This window comes from Quercus lobata, chromosome 6 (genome assembly GCF_001633185.2).
Source record: "Quercus lobata isolate SW786 chromosome 6, ValleyOak3.0 Primary Assembly, whole genome shotgun sequence".
Lineage (NCBI taxonomy): Eukaryota > Viridiplantae > Streptophyta > Magnoliopsida > Fagales > Fagaceae > Quercus > Quercus lobata.
The window spans coordinates 44,136,081-44,157,234 of NC_044909.1; the positions used below are offsets into that span (position 1 = coordinate 44,136,081).

The following is a 21,154-nucleotide window of genomic DNA, read 5'->3' on the forward strand; positions in this document are numbered from 1 at the left end:
GTGTAATTTGTTTATTTGTTTGATGCATTGATTTCTAAAATGGAACATTATGGATTACTAATCACTAAAACACCCTTGGCTTTGATTATATCAACTAGTGTGTAGTTTTGTGCATATGCACAGGTACAATTAAAAACAATCACAATTATACGGTTCAAATTATACATGGTATTAGTTTACACTTTTTTAAAACCATACATTTTCTAAAATATGTAATGGTTTTTCATTATATATATGATCTAGAATTTAATTGGTTTTTGACTTTTCGATTTTTGCACCCAATAATTCATTTACTACAAAAATTACAAACTTAAATGGATACGTGACAGAAAATTGGACTCCAATTGAAATCCAATTTAGAATTTAATTGGATTTAGACTCTTTGATTTTTACAATCAATAATTCATTTGGTACAAAACTGAAAATTAAATGGGACACGTGTTGCAAAATTGAGAATCTAATTAAAATCTAATTGGATTTCCTTTGAGTTTTGGCTATTAATATATATATATATATATATATATAGATAAGAGTTGCCAATCCAACTATAAGATCAATCCATTTGCTAATTAGATGTTGTATTAAAAAAATTTAATAGGTGCAGCGGGTGATGGTCAAGCTATATGATTTGTAATTCTTTTAAAGTGGACCTAAAACTTATGACTTGCCTATAGGATGTTTATCTAATCTTCATTATTTGGTTAGTTAGGGTAAAAGTATAATTTGAGTTGCACCAAAATAGTTTGACTCTATTTAGAAACAACTTATTTAGCTAAAACTGAAAACTTTTTTGCTGAAAATACTGTAAATAAAACAAAAAGGTAGCTAAAATAGTATAGTGAGACTCATGAATAGTACCAAAAAGTGCAATGAGACCCATGAATAATACCAAAAATAAATTGAATAGTAAAAAAAGTTGGCTTTTTAAGTCAATGCCAAACACAAACTAAAGCTAGTTTCTCAAGTTGTGCATTTGGGTAATAATCGATCTCGAACGTTACATCATCAAATTTCCACCTCTTGTAATTGTATGGGTTCGATAGCTATGATTATGGGTTGAAAGCATATGGTACATCTTTCCCATGAACAATAATAGATGAATTTAATTAATTATGAATATCATATTGTATTGACACATGAATTAAGTGTACATAGTTAAATTATATGGGATGTTAATTATGCTTGATTTTAGCTTGGTGCAAATAGGCTCGAGAACATCATTGGGGTTAGTTTTTTTATTTTACTTAATCATTGGGGTATGCTAATATAAAGGTAAAATGCAAAACTTAGGCTCTTACACATAATGATTAAGTTTAGAACTAGATTCGGATTACTTTTCAAAAAAGAAAAAGAGATTCAGATTACTTTCTTCTCAAAAAAAAAAAAAAAAAAGATTCGAATTACTTGAAAATATAGATTTTTTTTTTTTTTTTTTTAAGGTCATATGAAAAATTATTTAAGTGAATAAACTATCACACATAACCACATCAATCTTCCTTTTGTGTGTGTGTGTGTATATATATATAATTGAATTCAATTGGCTCCTAGCTAGGAAATATCTCTAAAACCTCCAAATCAATATAAATACCCCTGAAATATACAAAATAACTGAAATACCTTTAATTCTCCAAATTGACCAAAATATCATTTGAAAACCTCCAAAATTATAGATTTACCCTACAATCTTGAAAATGACTAAAATATTCTCAAACTTAAAAAAATCCCTAGCATGCCTATCACATTGAACATGTGTTAATAATAAAAACACATGCTGGAATTATTAGTTGCACATGATAAATAGTAGAATTACTAAGATGAGATCATTTGGGCCAAAAGGATCTATGGTTCTATAAATAACCAATTGTGACATGTTTCCTATTCATTGAATAAGTGAAAATAATCAATTGTAATATCCTTCTCAAAAAAAAAAAAAAAAAATCAATTGTAATATGTTTCCTATTCATTGAATATGCGCCAGATCGTCCTTAGATTTAATTGTCTTTTACTGGGAGGAAGAAACCGCCTTGAAAATTACACATTAAGACGATGTTGATGTCATCTTAAGTCATTCCATCCATTGCCATTGGAAAAACACCTTTTAACACTCTTAAAATGAAACCATTTCATACTATAAAAAGATAAAGTTATCTGTGTATTTCAAACAACAATGATAGAATATGAGAAAGTTATTGGTGTATTTCAAACAACAATGATAGAAAGATTAAAATGACAGTGTTGTCAAAGTTAATGAATTAAAATGAAGAACTTTAAACTGAGTGGAATAAAATGATTATTCACCAAACTTCGAGTACGTTTGGAAGCAATTTATTTAGTTAAAACTATTTTATTTTATTTTTTCTAAAAGTATTATAGATAAAACTAAAAGGTGGCTAAAAATAATATAGTGAGATTCATGAATAGTACTAAAAAGTGTAATAAGAACTACTAAATAGTAACAAAAATAAGTTAAATAGTAAAAAAAAACTAGCTTTTTAAGCCAATATTAAACGCAACCTTACGGGGAGTGAATTGTATTTTTGTGATTGAAAAAAAAAAAAAGGTCACATTTCACAAACTTTTAAAACTCTATGTACTAAATTGGAAAAGAAGACAAATTTGAAGGATTAAAAAGATAAAATATTTAAAATTTAATTGCTATTTTTGAAACTCAAAGGATCAAATTGAAAAAGAAACTGAAAAGTTTGGACACGAATAAATTAAAGGATAAAAGATTACTTGCCCAATTGTCCCGTCCACGGGAGACAGGACTTACATATATATTCGGTGACTGTTGTATATCCCTTCCTCTCTCCAGTTGCTTTCCCGCCGATTCACTCACTCACTCACTCACTCTCATAAATTGCATCGATGTTTTAGCAAAAGAAGAGTTAGGGTAAAATACTTTTTTCCTGTTTGTTTCCAAAGAAAGCTTTCAAGAACCATGACCATACACAAAGTATATTGATTTCCTGAGCTTCTGAATTGGACTCTATCCAAGAAAATGTTCTTGGACGGCATAATCCGACGGAGACTAGCGGCTCTGTTGCTGCCATGGCTGCGAGACGAGCCGGAACTGGAAGTCAAATTAGGGTTCATAAATTCTCAGGCGGTCGCCAGGAACCTGCGGCTCAACACTTCGGTTCTCAACGAGCTCATCGTCGACGATCCCGCTCGCTTTTGTTTCAAAGACGTCACCGTCGAATCGCTGAGCATACGGTTCTCGAACTGGTCTGAAACCGCCTTCGCAATCGAAGTTCGCGGCGTCCATGTCACACTATCAGCCGGGTGAATCATTGCACTTTTTTCTGTGTGTGTGTGTGTGTGTGCGCGCTTTCAATTGTGTGAAATGTGAATGATATTTTGGGATTTTTTTACTTGAAGGGATTTGAATGAAGAGGGGTATTCGATAAAGGTTGGGAAACCAAAGGATACGTTTTTAGAGGATATGAAGAAGAGGCTTTCTATGCTTGATCCTGAGGTATTTGCATTACATTGCTATGTTTCTTTAATTCTTTAGAGAATAAAATATGTTACATTTACACTATTGGTATGAAGTATATAATAATAGAAGTAATGAGTGAGCTATAAAAAAAAAATTCTCTTTTTAGAGTGTCATGTTCTTGAGAATGAGCTATTGAATGTTGAGATAGTTTTCATACTTACTAGTATATACTTAATATATAGCAATTATTCTCTTTAACTCACCCAACTATTGAATTATTAAAAAAAAAAAAAAAAAATTTACTTATAAAACATGTGGGTGAAAGTTTTGTGCATTGATCATTACTGCTGATGCTTTTATTTGACTTCAGGGTAGTGCTTTGCATGGTGCCCTTGAAAGGATCTTACCCACCAGTTTTTCAAGAAGTCAGTTTAGAACATCTTTTTGGAATCTTATACTCAAACATTGTCGGCTTCAGATGTGTGATATTAGACTGCAAGTGCAGTTCCCCGTTTTAAATGATTTGTTTACATGTGCATCGGAAATGAAGGAGCTTAATGCAGAATCTCAGTATCGTACACATGGCTGTCTTTTTAGAGGGCTTTGTGGTGCAATTTTTTTACCTTTGAAAAAGATTTCTTGTACTGTCAGTGGCAATGGTTTTGAGATTAGCTTCAAGAGAGGAGATTGGATAAACCGTGTTTTGCTTTCAACGGATATGTTCACTTACATTAAATTGGATGCTCTTCAGCTTGTGGACTTCAAACTTTGGGTTCCAAAATTAAGCTTGTTTTTTTCGCCAGCTGATCTTTCTATGTATTCAGCAATTGGTAAATTATCATCTATTGAATCCAAGCCTGCTAGAGATGGTAGACAACTATGGCAATTAGCTGCAAGAAAATTTGGCCATGTGACTTCTGCTCCTAGAATATCATTCCATAAACTAGTTGTTGTTGTCTGTCTTTGGCTACGTTATGTTAGTGCTTATGAGCATTTCTTGTCATTGGTTGGATATCCTTCTGATCACTTTTTAGAAAGATCCTGTACTGAGATGTCCAATGGAAAATGGTTTTTGAGTTCTATCAAATACCATTGGAAGGTGATCTGTGATACTGAGAAAGAGCTGCCTGCTGAAGCTATTGCACGGGCGCGGCGAATTGCCCGTTACAGAGCAGCTTTGAATGTTCATAGTGTCAAAGATACTAGCATGGAATCTGTTTTCACTAGTCACTTCAGGTTTCTTTGCAAGATTGTTGAACTACTAGCATGTATTTTGAAACTCATATGCAATGTATTCCATGCCATTGTAAAATTCTTACATTTGAGGAAGGTTTTGGTGCAAGATCAAAGAAATGATGGAGATTGTGGAACTGTCTTTGAAGATCCCTATGCGCGCAGTTGCTTCGTTTTGAACCTTGGGAGACTTGTAATTACTATTTGTCAAATGAATGAATGTCAACCTTCTGTAAATGAGAAGTTAGAATCACATATTGGGATCTCATATTCCAATTTCCTCTCATTTTGTCTTTCAATTGAAAAATTGTTATTAGTATATGTACAAAACACTTGTGAACATTCTGTCCTTCTATCCTGTGGGCAATTGAAGGTTAACTCATCATCATCTTTTATGGAAGCCTCTGTCGGGGAAAGCAGTTCAAAAAGTTATCCTAATTCTGTGGAAGGGCATAGGATGGAGAGAGTTGATGATCTTAAATCTATTTTGTGGGGTGAGCCAGCACAATCATTTGTCTTTTCAGAAACTAGTAATACCGTTGCTGCCGATGATGTTGAAGGTGCTTGCATACTGATCCTGAACAATATTCTGAGGGAAATGTGGTTGAGATGGAGAAGAGCTTGCTTAGAATTTGAAGAACGTGATATTCAGTATTCAGAGAATCCATGCCTTCTCTGTGAGATCAAAAGCTCTTTGGTGTATCCAGGCCTCAAGAATCAAGATTCTGGATTTTGGAAATGCAGTTTGATACTAGGAAAGTTGAATTTGGCTTTGGGATTTTCATCATTACTATCATTATCTCTGCTTCTTAGGCAGGTACAAGACACTCTTAGTAGGACTGAGGACAATGTGAGAGCAATGGTTCTTTCACGTTCACCAAGAGGAGTTAATGTTCAACCAGAAATCAGCGAGGATAGTAAATACAAGTTCAATGGTAGGGGAATGAAGACAGCCTTCCTTAGAATTCCTGAAAAACACGTTGAACTTGGAATATTTATAGCTGGTCCTCATATCCATATATCATTGGGAAAAGAGTTTGATGGTTTGAATAAAGACATAAATCATGTAGTTAATCAGGATGATTTTCACCTTGTGTTTGAACTTCATAACATTGAAGTTGCTGTTTGGCCAACGTCCAGATCTGATCTGGTATCATTGACTGGGTCCCTGGGTTCTGATGATGCAGAAAAGAAACATCTCTTGTTGAAAGAGCCTCAGATGATTGATCTTCCCAAATTAGATAATGAAAAGTATGTATCTGAAGGGCGTGTTTCACTTGACTTATATCTGCGGGTTAATGGTTTAGATGCTTATGTGGAGGACTTAGCAGAGAAGCTACAAAGTCAAGTTGAAGTTAATTTGGAGGACTTAGCAGAGAAGCAACAAAGTGATGTTTTGGCATTAAAACCCATGACAGTCCACTTATCATCCATCAGGTAGAATTTTTGTATCTAGTTTTGCTTTACTTGATTGTTGCTCAGATGAACTCAGCAATGCCCTATCTGTTATTTCTAGTTTATTTTCTTCTTTACATCATGTTCATTTGCATTATTGATTTTATTTTTATGTTATAATTGATAAGTTACCACTTGTACCAAAAACTTAAGCTGCTACTAAATAGTGAATTTAATTATTTAACAATTTTTCTAACATTTCATCTCATGTATAGGCCTCACTCCCCCTTAATAAGTGAGGGTCAACATAATAGTTTTTAACTTGATATCTTGGAGGTAGATTAGAGACATTGTTCGAACTTTGGACCACTTACTTTGATACCATGATATATCACTTGTCTCAAAAGTTTAACTTACTCTAATACTATGATATATCACTTGTCTCAAAAGTTTAACTTATTAAAAAATGGTGAATTCAATCATTTAACAATTATTCAAACCATAATAAAACTTGCTTTCGGTACTTATGTCAAGAAAAAACAAAAAAAAACTTAATGTTGTAACTTTTAATTTCAAAAATATTTTTATTTTTATTGGATATTCCTTAGTATGATTTTGATATGTGGAAATTTTTAGAAAAATCAAATTGAAAATTATAGTTTAATTACACAGTAACAAATGAATGGATTCTTAGGTTTTGACAACATCAACTTATACTTACCTCTCATCATTTGTAGACATGGCTAAATGCACATTTCTAACAACCATTTTAATTCTATATGGAATTCTCTGAATGTGGAACCATTAATTGTGGAATTTCTTTATAATCAACTATTTCTATTTAAGTTTTTGGGTACTACTAATATTAGGTAGCATAATTGTTGAAAATGTCGAGATTCAAACTCTCTCATTGTTGGGGTTTCTAATGTACCCTAACGGATATTTTTTTACTCTTAAATAGTCATTAATGGGTAAATACATGTATCCCTTATGAGTGGTAAAATAACAAAGCAATACATTTGAACTATATTTTATATTCCAACACTCCCCCTGAAGCTGATACAAAGATATTTCTAGTTTGCTTAAAATAGTATGAAAGACTGGTGTGGACACAAGATATAGGCTTCCAATTATACAAATAGTTGAGAGACAGGGGATTTGAACCTTTGACATCTTTATTGCAAACACCAGGAGGTGCTAATTGAGCTATAGCATATAAGGTTCTTGGCACATGGAATGTAAGTTTTGTAAAATTAGAAGCAGTGATGAAGGAGTGGTAAGACTTGATGGTTGGGGGATACAAAAGAGCAGGAGCTTTTGATCTTGGATCAATAGTCCATAAAAATAGAGAGAAACTATAGGGTGGATGAAGTGGAAAAGCGCACTAGAAATATTGTGTGATTGTAAAATACCTATTAAGTTAAAGAGAAAATTTTATAAGATTGCTATAAGATCAGTTACGCTCTATGGTGCTCTATGGTGGGCTGTTAAGAAGCAGTGTATTCATAAAATGAGTGTAACTAGAATGAGAATGTTAAGATGGATAGTGGAAATACATGGAAAGTTAGGATTTGAAATGAGGAAATTTGCTTAAAGATAGGGGTGACACTTATTGATGACAAAATGAGGGAAAGTTGCTTGAGATGGTTTGGTCATGTGCAGAGGAGAGTGATTAATGCATCAGTAAGACAGAGTGAAATGATTCAAGTTGAGGGAACAAAAAAAAAAGGTAGAGGAAGACCAATAATAACATTAGTAGAAGTTGTTAAAAAAATGTTTCAATTAAGGAAGTAAGAGAAGTTATGACTTCAGAAAGAATAGAATGGAGGAAAAGAATACATATGACTGACACTAACTAACACTGTTGAGGATCCACAGTTGACCTCAAAAAATATGGGACTAAGGTTTTGTTATTGTTGTTGGTATTATTTTAATGGTCTGGTGCCAAATCCAGCCAACCCTAGGTGCTAACTCCTAGAGGTTTCCCTTGCTTGGTGTTGAGTCCAATCCAGCCTAAGTTGCTGACACCTAGTTCCCCTATCTTTATTTTCCTGTTTTTCGGTTTATTTTGGATTGTTTTGGTTTGTCCTACATTAATTGTCTTGATTGTGAAAGAATTGCATTTGTGGTGCAGGAGTTATCTTCATTCATTTAGCACAGCTGTTGTTGCTTTCTCAGCAGCTTTTTGTGGGAAGGCTATGGGAATCACCATTTTATCATATATGGATGAGTTGTATGCTCTCTTTCAGGTGTTGTGATTTTCTATTGCCTAATCAAATTTGATGTTTAATTGACTTTTTTTAATGTTCTCGTTTAATAATGCATACCTTCTTTTTTATTGAACATATCTTTAATTGAACAACTTTCTGTTTCTTTATTTGTGGGGCTTGCCTCTTTTTAATGATAATAGTAGTTTCTGATGGTCTACACTATACATCTGTTACTTGTGAAGTTCTTCTTAAGCATGCCCTCTGCTGCAAGGACTCAATCCTATAAACATATTTGTGGAAGAAAGTAGTCTTTGATGGTCTTTGTTTCACTCTCAGGTTGTTAATCCAAATGTAATAATTATAGTAACTTCAAGATACTATGTATTTTCAGTGTTGGGTTCATTGTTGTACAAATGACAAATTGTTATGACCAATGACCCTTGATTGAAATGAGTGAACATGTCTTTCTTTGTTAACAACTTTTCAATCTCTAATGGATATATTTTTCTTAGTATATGATGTACTGTATACTAAAAATTGGGTTTTACACGTCATTACACCACGAGACTCAATGTGAGTTTTACATGTCATTGTTGTATGCTGTGTTTTTGCCATTTGGATCACTAAAAGTATATTAAATTTTCCAAGGTGGTTTGCTTTGGGTGAAATTCTATTACCAAAGTTAGATTTCAAGAAATTTAAAAGAATTTTTACTATTTATTTTAAATAACTTAAATGATTTATTATCATTTTTGGTTTTGTTAAAACTCAGCCTTTTATTTGTACTCTATTTCATTGTTTGATTTCACTGATATTATTGGAATATATTTTTAATTTACATACTAATTTTATTGAATTTCTGCATTGCATGGTCATAGTACTAGTATAATTATTTTTGAAGGTTACAACTAAAATAAAAGAATAAATTTTAAAAAAGTTTCGTGCCTCTGGGATAATTGGTTTTTGGATTATGGAATTAATATATGGCTTTCAAATTGTCTTCCAGAAGTTTGCCATTGTACTGCAAAAGGTTCATGTTTTGCTGAAATTTATGTTGCTATTTTCTATATGCCAAATATTGTTGCCTTTAGTGCTATAAAGAGTAATTGGGCTTTGATTTGTGACTAACCTTAAGCTATTGACATTTTATAAGTTTGTGCATGGGGTTTTTATGGGTATGGTCTGTGTGGTTATATTCTTGAAAACTAACAAATATTCCTACCCCCCCCCCCCCTTCCCCAAAAAGAAAAAGAAAAGAAAAGAAAAATGATTTTGGTATCATTTGCATTTAAGTCTCGCATCAACAGTTAGTATATTTAGCAGAACCTTAGTTACGTGGGCACTGGGTGCATCCTGAACTCCCTTATCTTTATTATTATTGAAATATGCACTTACAATTGTATGGGAAAAAAAAATTATTAGTTTTAAAACTCAACAAAGGCCGTAGACCAAATAATTTGAGTCAGCTGATAAATCCTTTATTGCCACAAGTTGTATCTAATATCTGGACTCATATTCATTAGAAAATCTTTTGCAAATTTCCACCATCTCTACCTTTCCCTTTTTCAGCCTTATTGTCCTTTTGGCACTTTCAGCTTTCTGGAAGTGACTTGATATCTTTTGAAGGTGCCACAAGGCAGGAAGGTAGACAGCTGGAAAGAATCTTGGTGGAGTTCGGAGAAAAAGTGTGCTGGCTACAGCTTTAAGGCAGATATGCCCATGAGTAGAACGGAATGGCGAGAAATGGTTCGAGACCCCAATATGTTGGGACTTAATGCTCTGAGTTTTAAATTTTAATTGTCTTGATGGCCATGGTTTGTGATAGTTACCATAATGACTTCAAGAATGCCAGCTTCTGTTTCCATTGGAGGAGTTATTGTTGTACTGTAATTATCATTCTAATTCTTGTAGTTTCTTTCTAAATCAGGATTGATAATTAGGTGAACTGGAGAATTTTTGACATTATGTGGTTGTTGTTTTCATCATCTTATGTAGTATTTGCATGTGTGTGTATATCCCATGAGTTCTTTGTACATGACTAATTTATTGTTATTTTTTAACAATTTTGACTAAAGAATATTATTTTGTGATAGGTGGTTGGAGGTTTACATTCTGCAGTATCACATGTTTATCATAGCTTTGATCCTAGTGGTCCTGTACCTGAAGAATATACCACGCAAGAGACTGTGCTTGCTGAACCTGAAAAAGAGGAGATAATAGTAGAAGGAGATCCCTTGATTTATGTTAGTGTGCTATTTAAAATCTACGGAACCTTCAAACTCAAGTCAGTGGATATGGTTCTTCATGTTTCTAGGAGGAGCGAACATGTGGAGAGCTCCATGAAAATCTTTGATGCTTTAACTAGTAGAAAGTTTGCTGAAGGTGGTTTGTCTGATTGTGGAATACGGGCGTCTGTTCAGCAAACAAGCTTTGAGATACCTTGCAAAGAACAAATGGAAGTTCTCATAGATTTTTCAGGGATCCAGTCTGTTATTTTTAGATATCAGAATCAAATAGGAGAACATACTGATCAGTCTGTACTGAAGGATCTGTCTCTGCAATCTCTTGACAGCTTGTATGAAATGTCACTTTCTACTTGCATGATTACTTTATGGTTGGCTCCCCCTGAATATGCATCATCTTCTGATAGTCTGAGCCACATGGTTGAAAATTCCACTTTGATGACTGATTCTGAAAAGCGAACTCATTGGTTATTCACAAATATTGAACTGAGTGAGATTGTTATTGCAAGATGCTCTCTAAAGAATGTTCTGGTTGGAGCACATCAGTTGAATAAGCTTCAATCATCCCTTTCTGTTGGCAGTGAATTTCGAACAATCTCTTGGAGAATAAAGGTGATAATTTGGTGGAGACTGGATTGGAGGAGAGCAATAATCTCCTTTACACTTCCTTTGCTATATTTATTTGCTCATATGATTATTGTCAGACTTTTTTGTCTTTATTTTTTGTTATGCTTAAAGATGAGTTTGCATTGTTGAAATGTCATGCATATGAATGTTGTTTTCTTCTTAGCTAAATCATTAAGTTTCTGTGATTAAAAAGAATATCATTAGTTTTCTGACTGTAGTGAAACTTGATGCTATTGGGCAGGGTGGTTTTGTTTTACTTGAAACAACAGCTTTGGCAATGTTTGTTCGATGGCTTGTTTTGTATCTTTATTGTGTCAGAAATCTTATATCTGTCATTCAATCATCTGATCAAAACATAAAAAAAGCGGAGCATGAGGAGGATGTGACTAGACTGGATGATCATTTTGTCAAGGACAATGCCCAAGAAATGCCCTGTGCATCTCGACATGGAAAAAAGGAACTGCTGGAAGCTTTTATAATTGATGTGTCCCAATTTTCTCTTGTTCTCGTAATTGAAGATGGATCTGGTATGCTCCCCTTCTTTTGTCATAAGTTATAATTATGCCTAATATATCCAAATAATTATTTCACTTATGCAGGTGGTTTTCGGGAATTTGTGCTTGAGGTTGATGTCCATTTGGAATTTGAGTTGGCAAATATGAGAAGAAAGCTTATATTTGACCTATCTCGGTTTTCAATCATTTCTCGAGTCTTTCAAGAAAGTGTGGAAAATAAAATCCAAATTCCTCGTTTTTCTTCTGTCACATCAATTAATATGTCTTGCTCTGCGTCTGGGGCTCCTGCTAAAGGACTTCAGCACAGAAATGTGATCCATCTTGATAATGAAGCAAGTTGCTCGAGGGATACTATAGAAAATTGTGCATCTGAGGAATTCTGTTTAAGTCATCAGAACTGTATCTTGAAGCAGTTAGGGGCTTCTGTGGCAGTTGAGAAGCCAGAGAATGTTCCTTTGCACCAAAATCAGGCCTGGTTAGGTCGTGGTTCGGTCTCTGGGTTTGATGTGACAATTTCTCTTTCCGAAATACAGGTGAGGAATGCTTTATTTCCTCCTTTGTTTTCAATAAAGTTGTTATGAGTCCCCTTAGGCATCATAATTATTTCTTGTGCTGATACTTAATCCAGTAAAAGGCATGCCTTAATCTTCTTTATAACAAATATTAAGACATGGCTTACTGACCTTTACCTGCTATTGTTGCTTCAGATGATTTTGTCTACAATCTCAACCTTCTCTGGGTTATTTAGCAATGGAGCGACCAGCAAATCAAATGAAAGGATCTGGACCAGTGGTCAGGAATCAGACAATAGTATGGAACCAATGTTTCCTAATGGTACTTTGATTATCTAAACATTTAATTATGTTTCTTGAAAATTTGATCGAAATTCAATTAATCACATTTATAATCTTTATAGGAGCAATTGTTGCAATTCAAGATGTTGACCAACACATGTACATTACTGTTGAAGAAGGAGATAATAAGTACAATTTAGTTGGTGCAGTTCATTATTCTCTTGTTGGAGAAAGGGCCCTTTTCAGGGTACGGAATTTCTAATACTTTACATTTATGTTTAATGTAGGGGCCTGAGAAATACCACTTTCCAAAATTGATGGATTCTGTTTATAATGTGTTAGTGTATTACAAATATAGGTACTGAGCATATACATGTGAATCCATGTTTTGGTTTGCTGTTAAAGTTTTAAAATCCCAATTTAAAATATATGTTTCAGCACTAATGATGGCTCATAGGATTTTGGCTATGCTCTTAGGTTTATTAGTGGCTTTGAGACAGTGATGCCGTAATTATTTAGCATACGCTCTATTTGGGTACAATCTGGCTTTGGGTCTTGTCATTTGCTATGGGTTTTATTTTTTGGCATGCATGGGCTGCAGATGTTAAAATTGCATATTTTGGTGAGATTCTCTACAAAGCTCTAGTATATCTGATAGGTTGCTGTGAGAAACCTAAGTGCTAGGTTGGCTTAAGTGACCAGACTTGATCTATTTGTTAATTTTTGAACTTCAGGTTTTTTGGGTCACTATTTTTTTTTCCTGATAAGTCAGCTTCATTGGGTCAGTATAGTTACATGGTGCTCTAGCATTGCAGCACAGTTGGGCGGCACCGTCTCCTTGTAGCAAAGCTAGCTGGAAAATGATTGTGGTGTCAATTCCAAAAGTATGTGGCAGTATAGCTTAGTTGTTTTCTGCTCACTTTTTCTTGATGTGTGGGAGATCAAGTATGAGTCTTGCCATGTGGGCTTTGAAAGTAAGAGTCGTTTTTGTTGGGAAACCTCATTATACAGATATAGAGCTGTTTCAAATTGGTCGAGTAGTATTAACAAAGATATGATATTGTAGCATGGAGAAGTTGTTAGTGTTAGTTGAAGGGGCTATAATGGGGTGAGGAATGTCACCAGGTAGTGATAGAATTAGTTTGTAAGAGATGTTGCATTTTGAGCTCTTGAGATGTTTGAATAGTGAATGTTTTTACTTTCCATTTCCTTTTTTTTTTGATAAGTTACTTTCCATTTCCTTTTTGAACTCTTAGGTTGTTTCTCTTCTCCTGCTCCTCTCTTGTGTCTCTTCACTTCCCCCATTCCTCCAACCAAAAAAATGAAAAAAAAAAATCACCTCCTGTGAAAAAGTGGTTGTGTATTAGTAGTGTTCACATAGCAGTTGCTTTAATGCTACTTTTGGAGTAAGTAATATTGCATAGAATCATCAGTAAAGAAGTCTGATTTGTAAATTATTGCAACAAGTAGTGATCCAACAACTCATCATTCCCTCATTTCTCTAGTGGGAATCATTGATTGTTCTTTGTAGTCTTTCAGATACCATCATGATGTGCCGTATGAAGTCTGTTAAAACTTATTATACAGGTCAAGTACCAAAATCAAAGATGGAAATCACGAGTTCCGTGGTTCTCCTTGATATCATTGCATGCCAAGAATGACTCAGGGGAGCCATTGCGGTTGAACTATAGGCCAGGATCAGGTTTTGTTGACATCTCCAGCACTAATGACAGTGGGTGGGTGCTTTGGAGAGCACTTTCTTGTAAGCCTGAAAGTTATGATGGAGATATCGAGTGGGAGCATTACAATCAGTTGGTCAGAGGGACCTTTTACCTTGTGAATAAGAAGAATGATTGTGCTGTTGCTTTTGTTAATGGAGTTCTAGAGTTTGTTAGGAAGCCTGGAAATCCATTCAAGTTGAAAGTATTCACTGATCCTTCCATAGCTCGTGATGTTGTAAAGCTAGATAGCCACCCCATGGAAGCTTCTGAAACAAGTCTGCAACATAATGCACACATGGGTGAAGATAGCACTTCTTTACTGGGTAAAATTCTCCCTTGCATTGATATCACTATTAACCAAATTTCTCTAAACATTGTTCAACTCTTGGATACAAAGGACATCTTTCCTCTCCTTCGTGGTTGCATCAGTAATATTAAAATTATTATACATGTTCTATCAACCAAAACCCGGGTTATAAGCACATCCAGTACTGCAATATATTACTTTGATGCCCAAAGAAACTCTTGGTGAGTATTTAGTCCAGCTACTTTTACTTTCTTACCACTTTCCTTTCTTTGACATTGATTTCCCATCTAACTATCTTTTTATAAGGCTTCCATTTTGGTTCTAAATTGTAGGAGAGAATTTCTTTCCCCAGTTGAAATATGCATATTCTACCGTTCCAGTTTCCAGATTCAGGATCCAAAAACTTCACATGGAGTTCCTGTTCATATCTATTGCAGAGTTGGAGAGGTTAAGAACATGATTCCTTAACAATATTGTTGTTTTAGGACGCTTTTCTTAATTACATCATTTTTAACAATCTGTATTGTGGCACTTAGCAGTTCAACATATCCCTGACTGAGCTTTCACTGGACAAGCTTCTCTTTGTACTTGGGAAACTAGATTTGGCTGGTCCTTTTTCATTGAGAAGCTCCATGATTCTGGACAATTGCTGCAAGGTCTGCTACTCTGCTATGTTATTGATCTATATGAAGCATCAATATATATATCTTTATAATGTTTGTATGTGTCACTGCATTAATAGGCATGCATTTGCTTGTGCAGTTTATGTAAAATTGATATTGTAGGAGTGGACTTATAGTTTATCAACGTTGTGATGTGTAATGCCTCAAAAAAGAAAAAAAATATCTCTATGGAGTTCTTGGACAGTAGGGAAAAAAGAAAGAAAGAAAAAAAGCTGGTGCATATGTATGCAGAAGTTGATAATTTATTAGGCTGATGATGTGCATGCCCTGGCTGAAATTTTGGGCTGCAAAGTTGGAAAGTTGCCTATGTCTTATCTTGGCATGCTGTTGGGGGCTTCACATAATTCCCCTTCAATTTGGAATCCTATTTTGGAAAAATTAGAGCGGAAATTAGCCGGGTGGAAGAAGCTGTAGTTGTCTAAGGGGGCTCGATTGATGTTACTCAAGAGTACGCTATCTAGTCTTCCTACCTATTTTCTATCGTTATTCACAATTCCTACTCATGTGGCTAATAGAATTGAAAAGTTGCAAAGGGACTTTCTATGGGGTGATAGCAAAACTCATCTGGTAGGATGGAATAAAGTTTGTGCACCTATAGCCAATGGTGGCTTGGGGATAAGGAAACTTACTACTTTCAATAAGGCCTTATTGGGGAAATGGTTGTGGCGGTTTGGGAGGGAAGAGGATCGTTTATGGAGGAGGGTGGTAGCTTCAAAATATGGGGAAGAATGGGGGGGTTTGACCTCAAAACCGGGTAGGGGATTTCATGGGTGTGGTTTGTGGAGAGGTATTCGAATGAGATGGGAGGATTTTAGCAAAAATTGTCAGTTTGTTGTTGGGTTGGGGAATAGAGTGAGGTTTTGGCAGGATGGGTGGTGTGGGAATCAACCTTTTCAATTGGCTTTCCCAAGGTTGTATGGTATTGCCATTGATAAGGAGGTATCTGTAGAAGCTTCTTTGTCAAGGCAGGGGGGCGGAGGATAGAAGAATTTGGGATGTTCGTTTTATTCGAGAATTTAATGATTGGGAGATGGATGAAGGGTTGCATTTTCTTCGTATATTGGGAGCTAATACTCCTCCAATGGATGTGGGAGACCGGATGAGTTGGAAGTTGAAGCTTAATGGGGATTTTGATATCCGGTCATATTATAACAAATTAAGGGATTCTCCCTCAATTGTCTTTCCTTAGAAAGCTATATGGAAAGTAAAGGCCCCTGGGCGAGTTTCCTTTTTTGTTTGGTGTGTAGCTTGGAATAAGATCCTAACGGGTGATAACCTGAGATTGAGGAGATTGGTTTTTGTGGACTGGTGTATTATGTGTCGACATTGTGGAGAGATGGTAGACCACTTACTTCTTCATTGTGAGATGGCTTATTGGTTATGGAGCTTTGTCTTTATAACTTTTGGCCTATCTTGGGTTGTACCTAGATTGATCCCAGATTTGCTTTTTGGCTGGTGGAATTGGTTGGGGAAGTACTTGTCTCAGATATGGAATTTAGTTCCGTTGTACATCTTTTGGTGTATTTGGAAGGAACGGAATTGGTGGACTTTTGAGGATTTGGATAGTTCCGGTGATCAAATGCTTGCTTCTTTTAGTGGGATTCTTTTTGATTGGTCTCGGGCTTGGGGACTCACGACTAGTGATTCTCTCCCTTCTTTCCTTAGCTCTCTTTCTCTTTGTAATTAATCTGTTGATTGGTTTTCTTTTCTGTTTTTTCTTTGTTTTCTCCTTCTTGTATTTTCTGGGTTTGCTCTATGTTCTTCATGCATAGAGTAACCATTCGTATATATAACATTTTTACTTATAAAAAAAAAAAAAATTATCAAACAAGAATAATTGACCCTATCTGACAAAATATATATTTTTTTTCTCCCTGATTGCAATCTAGAATCAATGTAGTCATAATGTATGTTGTTACTTTTAGGCAAATATCGTGTGTTACTTACCACGACTTTAGAGATCTAGTATTTTGTATGTATTTCCATTATAATTACAGTACTGTTGATTATGCAACTTTGAAAGATTTCAAAATGATACAGTTGCTACTAATGTCCTCAAAGATTTTTATTTAAGTTAAGGAGGTTTACGATATGATAAGTAGCAATTGTCTATTGGGCGTTCACCATGTTCTCTTATCTAGGAGCAGAAGAATGAGTGATGTGGGAGAAGCAAAAAGATTTTATTTAGTATTATTTATTTTTGAAAGTTAATTGTATTTTTATGTTTTAGATCCTAGTAGTTTATTAGGCTATTAGTATTTTAATTTGGAAGTAAGGTTATTTTTGTAATAAGGCAATTAGGGTTTCCTAGCCAATTAGAACTATGGTATAACAATCCTTTATAAGCAACCTATTGTACTCCTTGAGGAGTTAGTTGATATTTTGATGAATGAAAAAAAATGGTTGTTTGGTCTCTTTTTGGTCTAGTGCTGACTCGAGGTCTACCATAGGTGTTGACTCTTAGTGATTTTCCCGCTTGATGCTGATTCCAAGCAAGGCTTAGCCTCCATTTGGGAAGCGCGTTTTGCGCATTTCCCAGCGGAAGCGTTTTTTTCTATGGGTCCCGTGCACTCGTGCACTGTTTACGGGACCCACAAGTACCTTCATTTAGCAACTTTTTCTTTAAAACTGAGTCCCACGACACTATTCACACATTTAAAAATTATTTTGTTATAGTGTTTTCAGTTTTCAGTAATAAGCGGTATCCAAACAGACTCCTAGTTGCTGACTCCTGGGTCATATCCTTTATTTTCTTGTTGTCTCATTTTGTTCTGGTTGTCCTGCCTCAGTTTTGGTATTAGAGCAAACACCTATCTGTTTGAAGCATTATCGTAGTCAATCCTCTAGAACCAGACAAAAAAAGAAAAAGAAAAGACATTCACTGTACTTTTTTTCCACCACCAGAAATCTTGCGCCCACACCACACATAATAATATATATAAAAAATATTGTTTGGTCTCTTTTTTGGTCTGGTGCTGACTCCAAGTTCACCCTACGTGCCGACTCCTAACGGTTTTCCTGCTTGGTGCTGACTTCAAGCAAGGCCTTGGTGCTGACTTCAAGTAAGGCTTAGGTGCTGGCTTCTAAGTCATATCCTTTATTTTTCTATTCATTTTGTTCTGGTTGTCCTGCGTCAAAGAATCCCAAAAAGAAAAAGAAAAAAGACAGATCTAAAGTGATTCTGTTAATGATTTTCCTTTAACGAATTGAAATATGATAGAGAGCTCTAAAATCTAGAATTTATTTCCCAGAACCTCTGATTTTAACATAGTGATGTATTTCTTTATTTATTTATGAATAACAGATTATTATTAACCAAAGAAGAATAGAGTACAAAAGTTCAGACCACATAAACCAGCAGCAACCAGCTGCACACCCAGACCAGCCTACAGAAACAACTCACAATTGAAATCTATTGGTAACACTACAAACAAACCACACTATAGACTAACTACAACTCAACAAAGACCAAGATAGCACTAAAACTCTGAAGGTTTTTTCTTTGGAATATTCCCTTCAATTCTCCATTTTATCTCATTCTTAATGCCTTTTTCCATTTGGTCTTCAGTTAACTGAGTTTTCAAAAATCTGACATTGTTTCTTTGTCTCCATAAATGATATAAAACAGCAGCAATTAACATTTTACCGACTCTATATTGGACATTTTACCCTCCTAGCTATTGATTCCATTTTATTACCTTATGCCAGTGGACACACACTTGCTGCCTAAGACAATCACATACCACTCTCCTCCAGATCCTACTAGAGAAAAAACATTCAAGGAATAGATGATCCCTTGTTTCACACTGATTTCTGCAGAAAACACATAACAAATCACCCTGCCAGCCCTTTTTGCTAATCTGTCACAAGTAGAGTCTGTCTTGAAAATAACCAACTAAGAAACCATTAAATGCAATTGGAAATTTTGGAGAAGTAAAACACATTTCAATCCATTTGATAAACCTCTCAGGAAATTTCATTGCTGCAAGGGTATTTACGCTCTGTTTGTATTGATGGAAAACACTGTTTAAAGATAGTTTTCCGTATTTTCTAGTGTTTGGTAGCATTAGAATAAATGAGTCAAAAGAAAACTATCTTTAGTCAACATAAAAAGTATGGCTTATGTTAAGAGATTTTTTTCCACTAATTTTTTTTGGAAAACAACTCTATCTCACAGCAAGCTTAATAAAGTAAGTTATAAGATTGTTTTTCAACTCATTTAAGGTTGCTACCAAACATAGGAAAATGAGATAGTTTTATGGAAAATGTTTTTTGGAAAATGACTCATTTTTTAGAAAACATCATTGCTGAAACAAACAGAGTGTTAAGATAAAATTCCAATCCACTAAATCATATGCTTTCATCAAATCTACTTTAATAGTGCACCTAGGCTGACCCACAGGTTTATGATAATTTCTAACCAATTCTTGGGCCAATAAAGACATTTTCAACAATGCTTCTACTCGGAATGAAAGCAGATTGAGAAAGACTAATTTTGGTTATTGGTGTGCATCTGGTATTAGTTCTAAGTCTGAAATATTTTTCCAATTATGGGATAATATTGGTTGAGAGCTTCTGTCTATAATTGATGAACAATGTTGGGGTTGGTAGCCCTTTGGAGTGTGAACTGGTGGCCAAAATGGATCCTGTTGACTATGCTATTGTGGTGGCAGACCAGGGGGAGCAGATAGATGGTGAAGGTGTTGGTGGTACATTTGGGATTTATGGAATCGAATAAACATGGATTTAGTAAAATGGTGGGCCTCCCTTTGGATCAACATGAGTAAGAATGTGTGACTTTATTACTTAAATTGGGAACAAAGATGGAGGCTGCTAAAAAGGAAAAAGGGAAAGTAGTTAGTGTGCACTGTTCTGCAAACGCTAATGTTAAAGGACTTGGTGTGTGTTTGGGACTAGATTATAAGCTAGCTTTTTGCTTTTTAACATTTATGTACAACTTTTTAAAACCTTACATTTTCTCACTTTTTTAAAGTACAAGTATACTTTAGCACACTTTTAGCAAAAGACTAAATAAGTTGTTCAAAAACGGATACTTAGGGAATTGAGGAATTTAATTTCCTTTATAAATTATGAAGGGCGAAAGTGTTCCCTTTTTGTGGGCGTTGGTGTTGGGTGGTGTTAGGGTGTTTTGTTTTTCCTATGAAGCTTAGGCTTGTATCTAGGAAAATTAAGGGTATGAATAACTCCAGAAACATGATGTGGTAAGAAACTTTTTGAAGGACTGGAAATGCAATGTGGTGTGTCTACAGGAAACGAATCTGGATGTATTGGATAGGCAGATGGTTATTAGCTTGTGGAGTTGCTCTTATGTGGATTAGGCTGTGCTTGATGCTTCCAATACTGCTGAGGAAGTGCTTTATGTGGGATGGATTGTTGTTGGAGAAGTTGTAGGTGGTGGTGGGTACTTGCTCGGTGTCTTGTAGGTGGTGAGGGGTGGAGGATGGGTTTGAGTGGCAATGTTGAGGGGTCTGTGGTTCTAATGATGATAGTGTTGGATGACATTTTTGGGAGATATTAATTGAGATTTGCCATAGATGGGATATTCCTTGGTTCGCTATCTGCATGAGAGGTTGGGTTGTTCTAGATTTAGCTTGGCAATGGTGGAATTTTCTGATTTCATAGAAGATCACAATTTGATTGATTTGCCTCTTGAGAGATGAAGGTTTACTTGGACTAGCGGGTCAGAACCTCCTTTAATGTCCAGGATTGATAGGGTGTTGATCTCCTTGGATTGGGAAGAGCATTTCTCAGATGCGATGCAATGGGTCTTGCCATGCCTAATTTCTGACCATACACCAATCTTATTGGAGGATGGGGGAATGGTGAGAGGGAAGAGTCCTTTCTGGTTTGAAATTGTGGGGTTTGTTGAGAATGTCTAGGCTTGGGGGGACCAATATACATTTAATTGGACTCCTAGTTCTGTGCTAGCTAATAAGATGAAGGTGTTGAAGGAAGATTTGAAA

At 35.1% G+C, this 21,154-nt stretch overlaps 1 protein-coding gene across 4 annotated transcripts in view; it reads left to right on the forward strand.

The window, feature by feature from the left end:
* The first annotated feature begins 2,763 nt into the window (after positions 1 to 2,763).
* Positions 2,764 to 21,154, forward strand: part of LOC115995020 — a 40,641-nt gene continuing 22,250 nt past the window's right edge. For 3 of the 4 annotated variants that reach the window (XM_031119419.1, XM_031119420.1, XM_031119421.1), the window contains exons 1-12: positions 2,764 to 3,285; positions 3,382 to 3,478; positions 3,813 to 6,112; positions 8,205 to 8,319; positions 10,374 to 11,135; positions 11,392 to 11,677; positions 11,750 to 12,198; positions 12,373 to 12,499; positions 12,582 to 12,706; positions 14,047 to 14,708; positions 14,820 to 14,934; positions 15,027 to 15,143. In XM_031119419.1, the coding sequence (XP_030975279.1) occupies positions 3,002 to 3,285; positions 3,382 to 3,478; positions 3,813 to 6,112; positions 8,205 to 8,319; positions 10,374 to 11,135; positions 11,392 to 11,677; positions 11,750 to 12,198; positions 12,373 to 12,499; positions 12,582 to 12,706; positions 14,047 to 14,708; positions 14,820 to 14,934; positions 15,027 to 15,143 (5,439 nt within the window). In that variant the 5' untranslated portion in view covers positions 2,764 to 3,001. The remainder of the gene's footprint in view (positions 3,286 to 3,381; positions 3,479 to 3,812; positions 6,113 to 8,204; positions 8,320 to 10,373; positions 11,136 to 11,391; positions 11,678 to 11,749; positions 12,199 to 12,372; positions 12,500 to 12,581; positions 12,707 to 14,046; positions 14,709 to 14,819; positions 14,935 to 15,026; positions 15,144 to 21,154) is intronic. The other variant, XM_031119422.1, reaches the window with a different exon arrangement.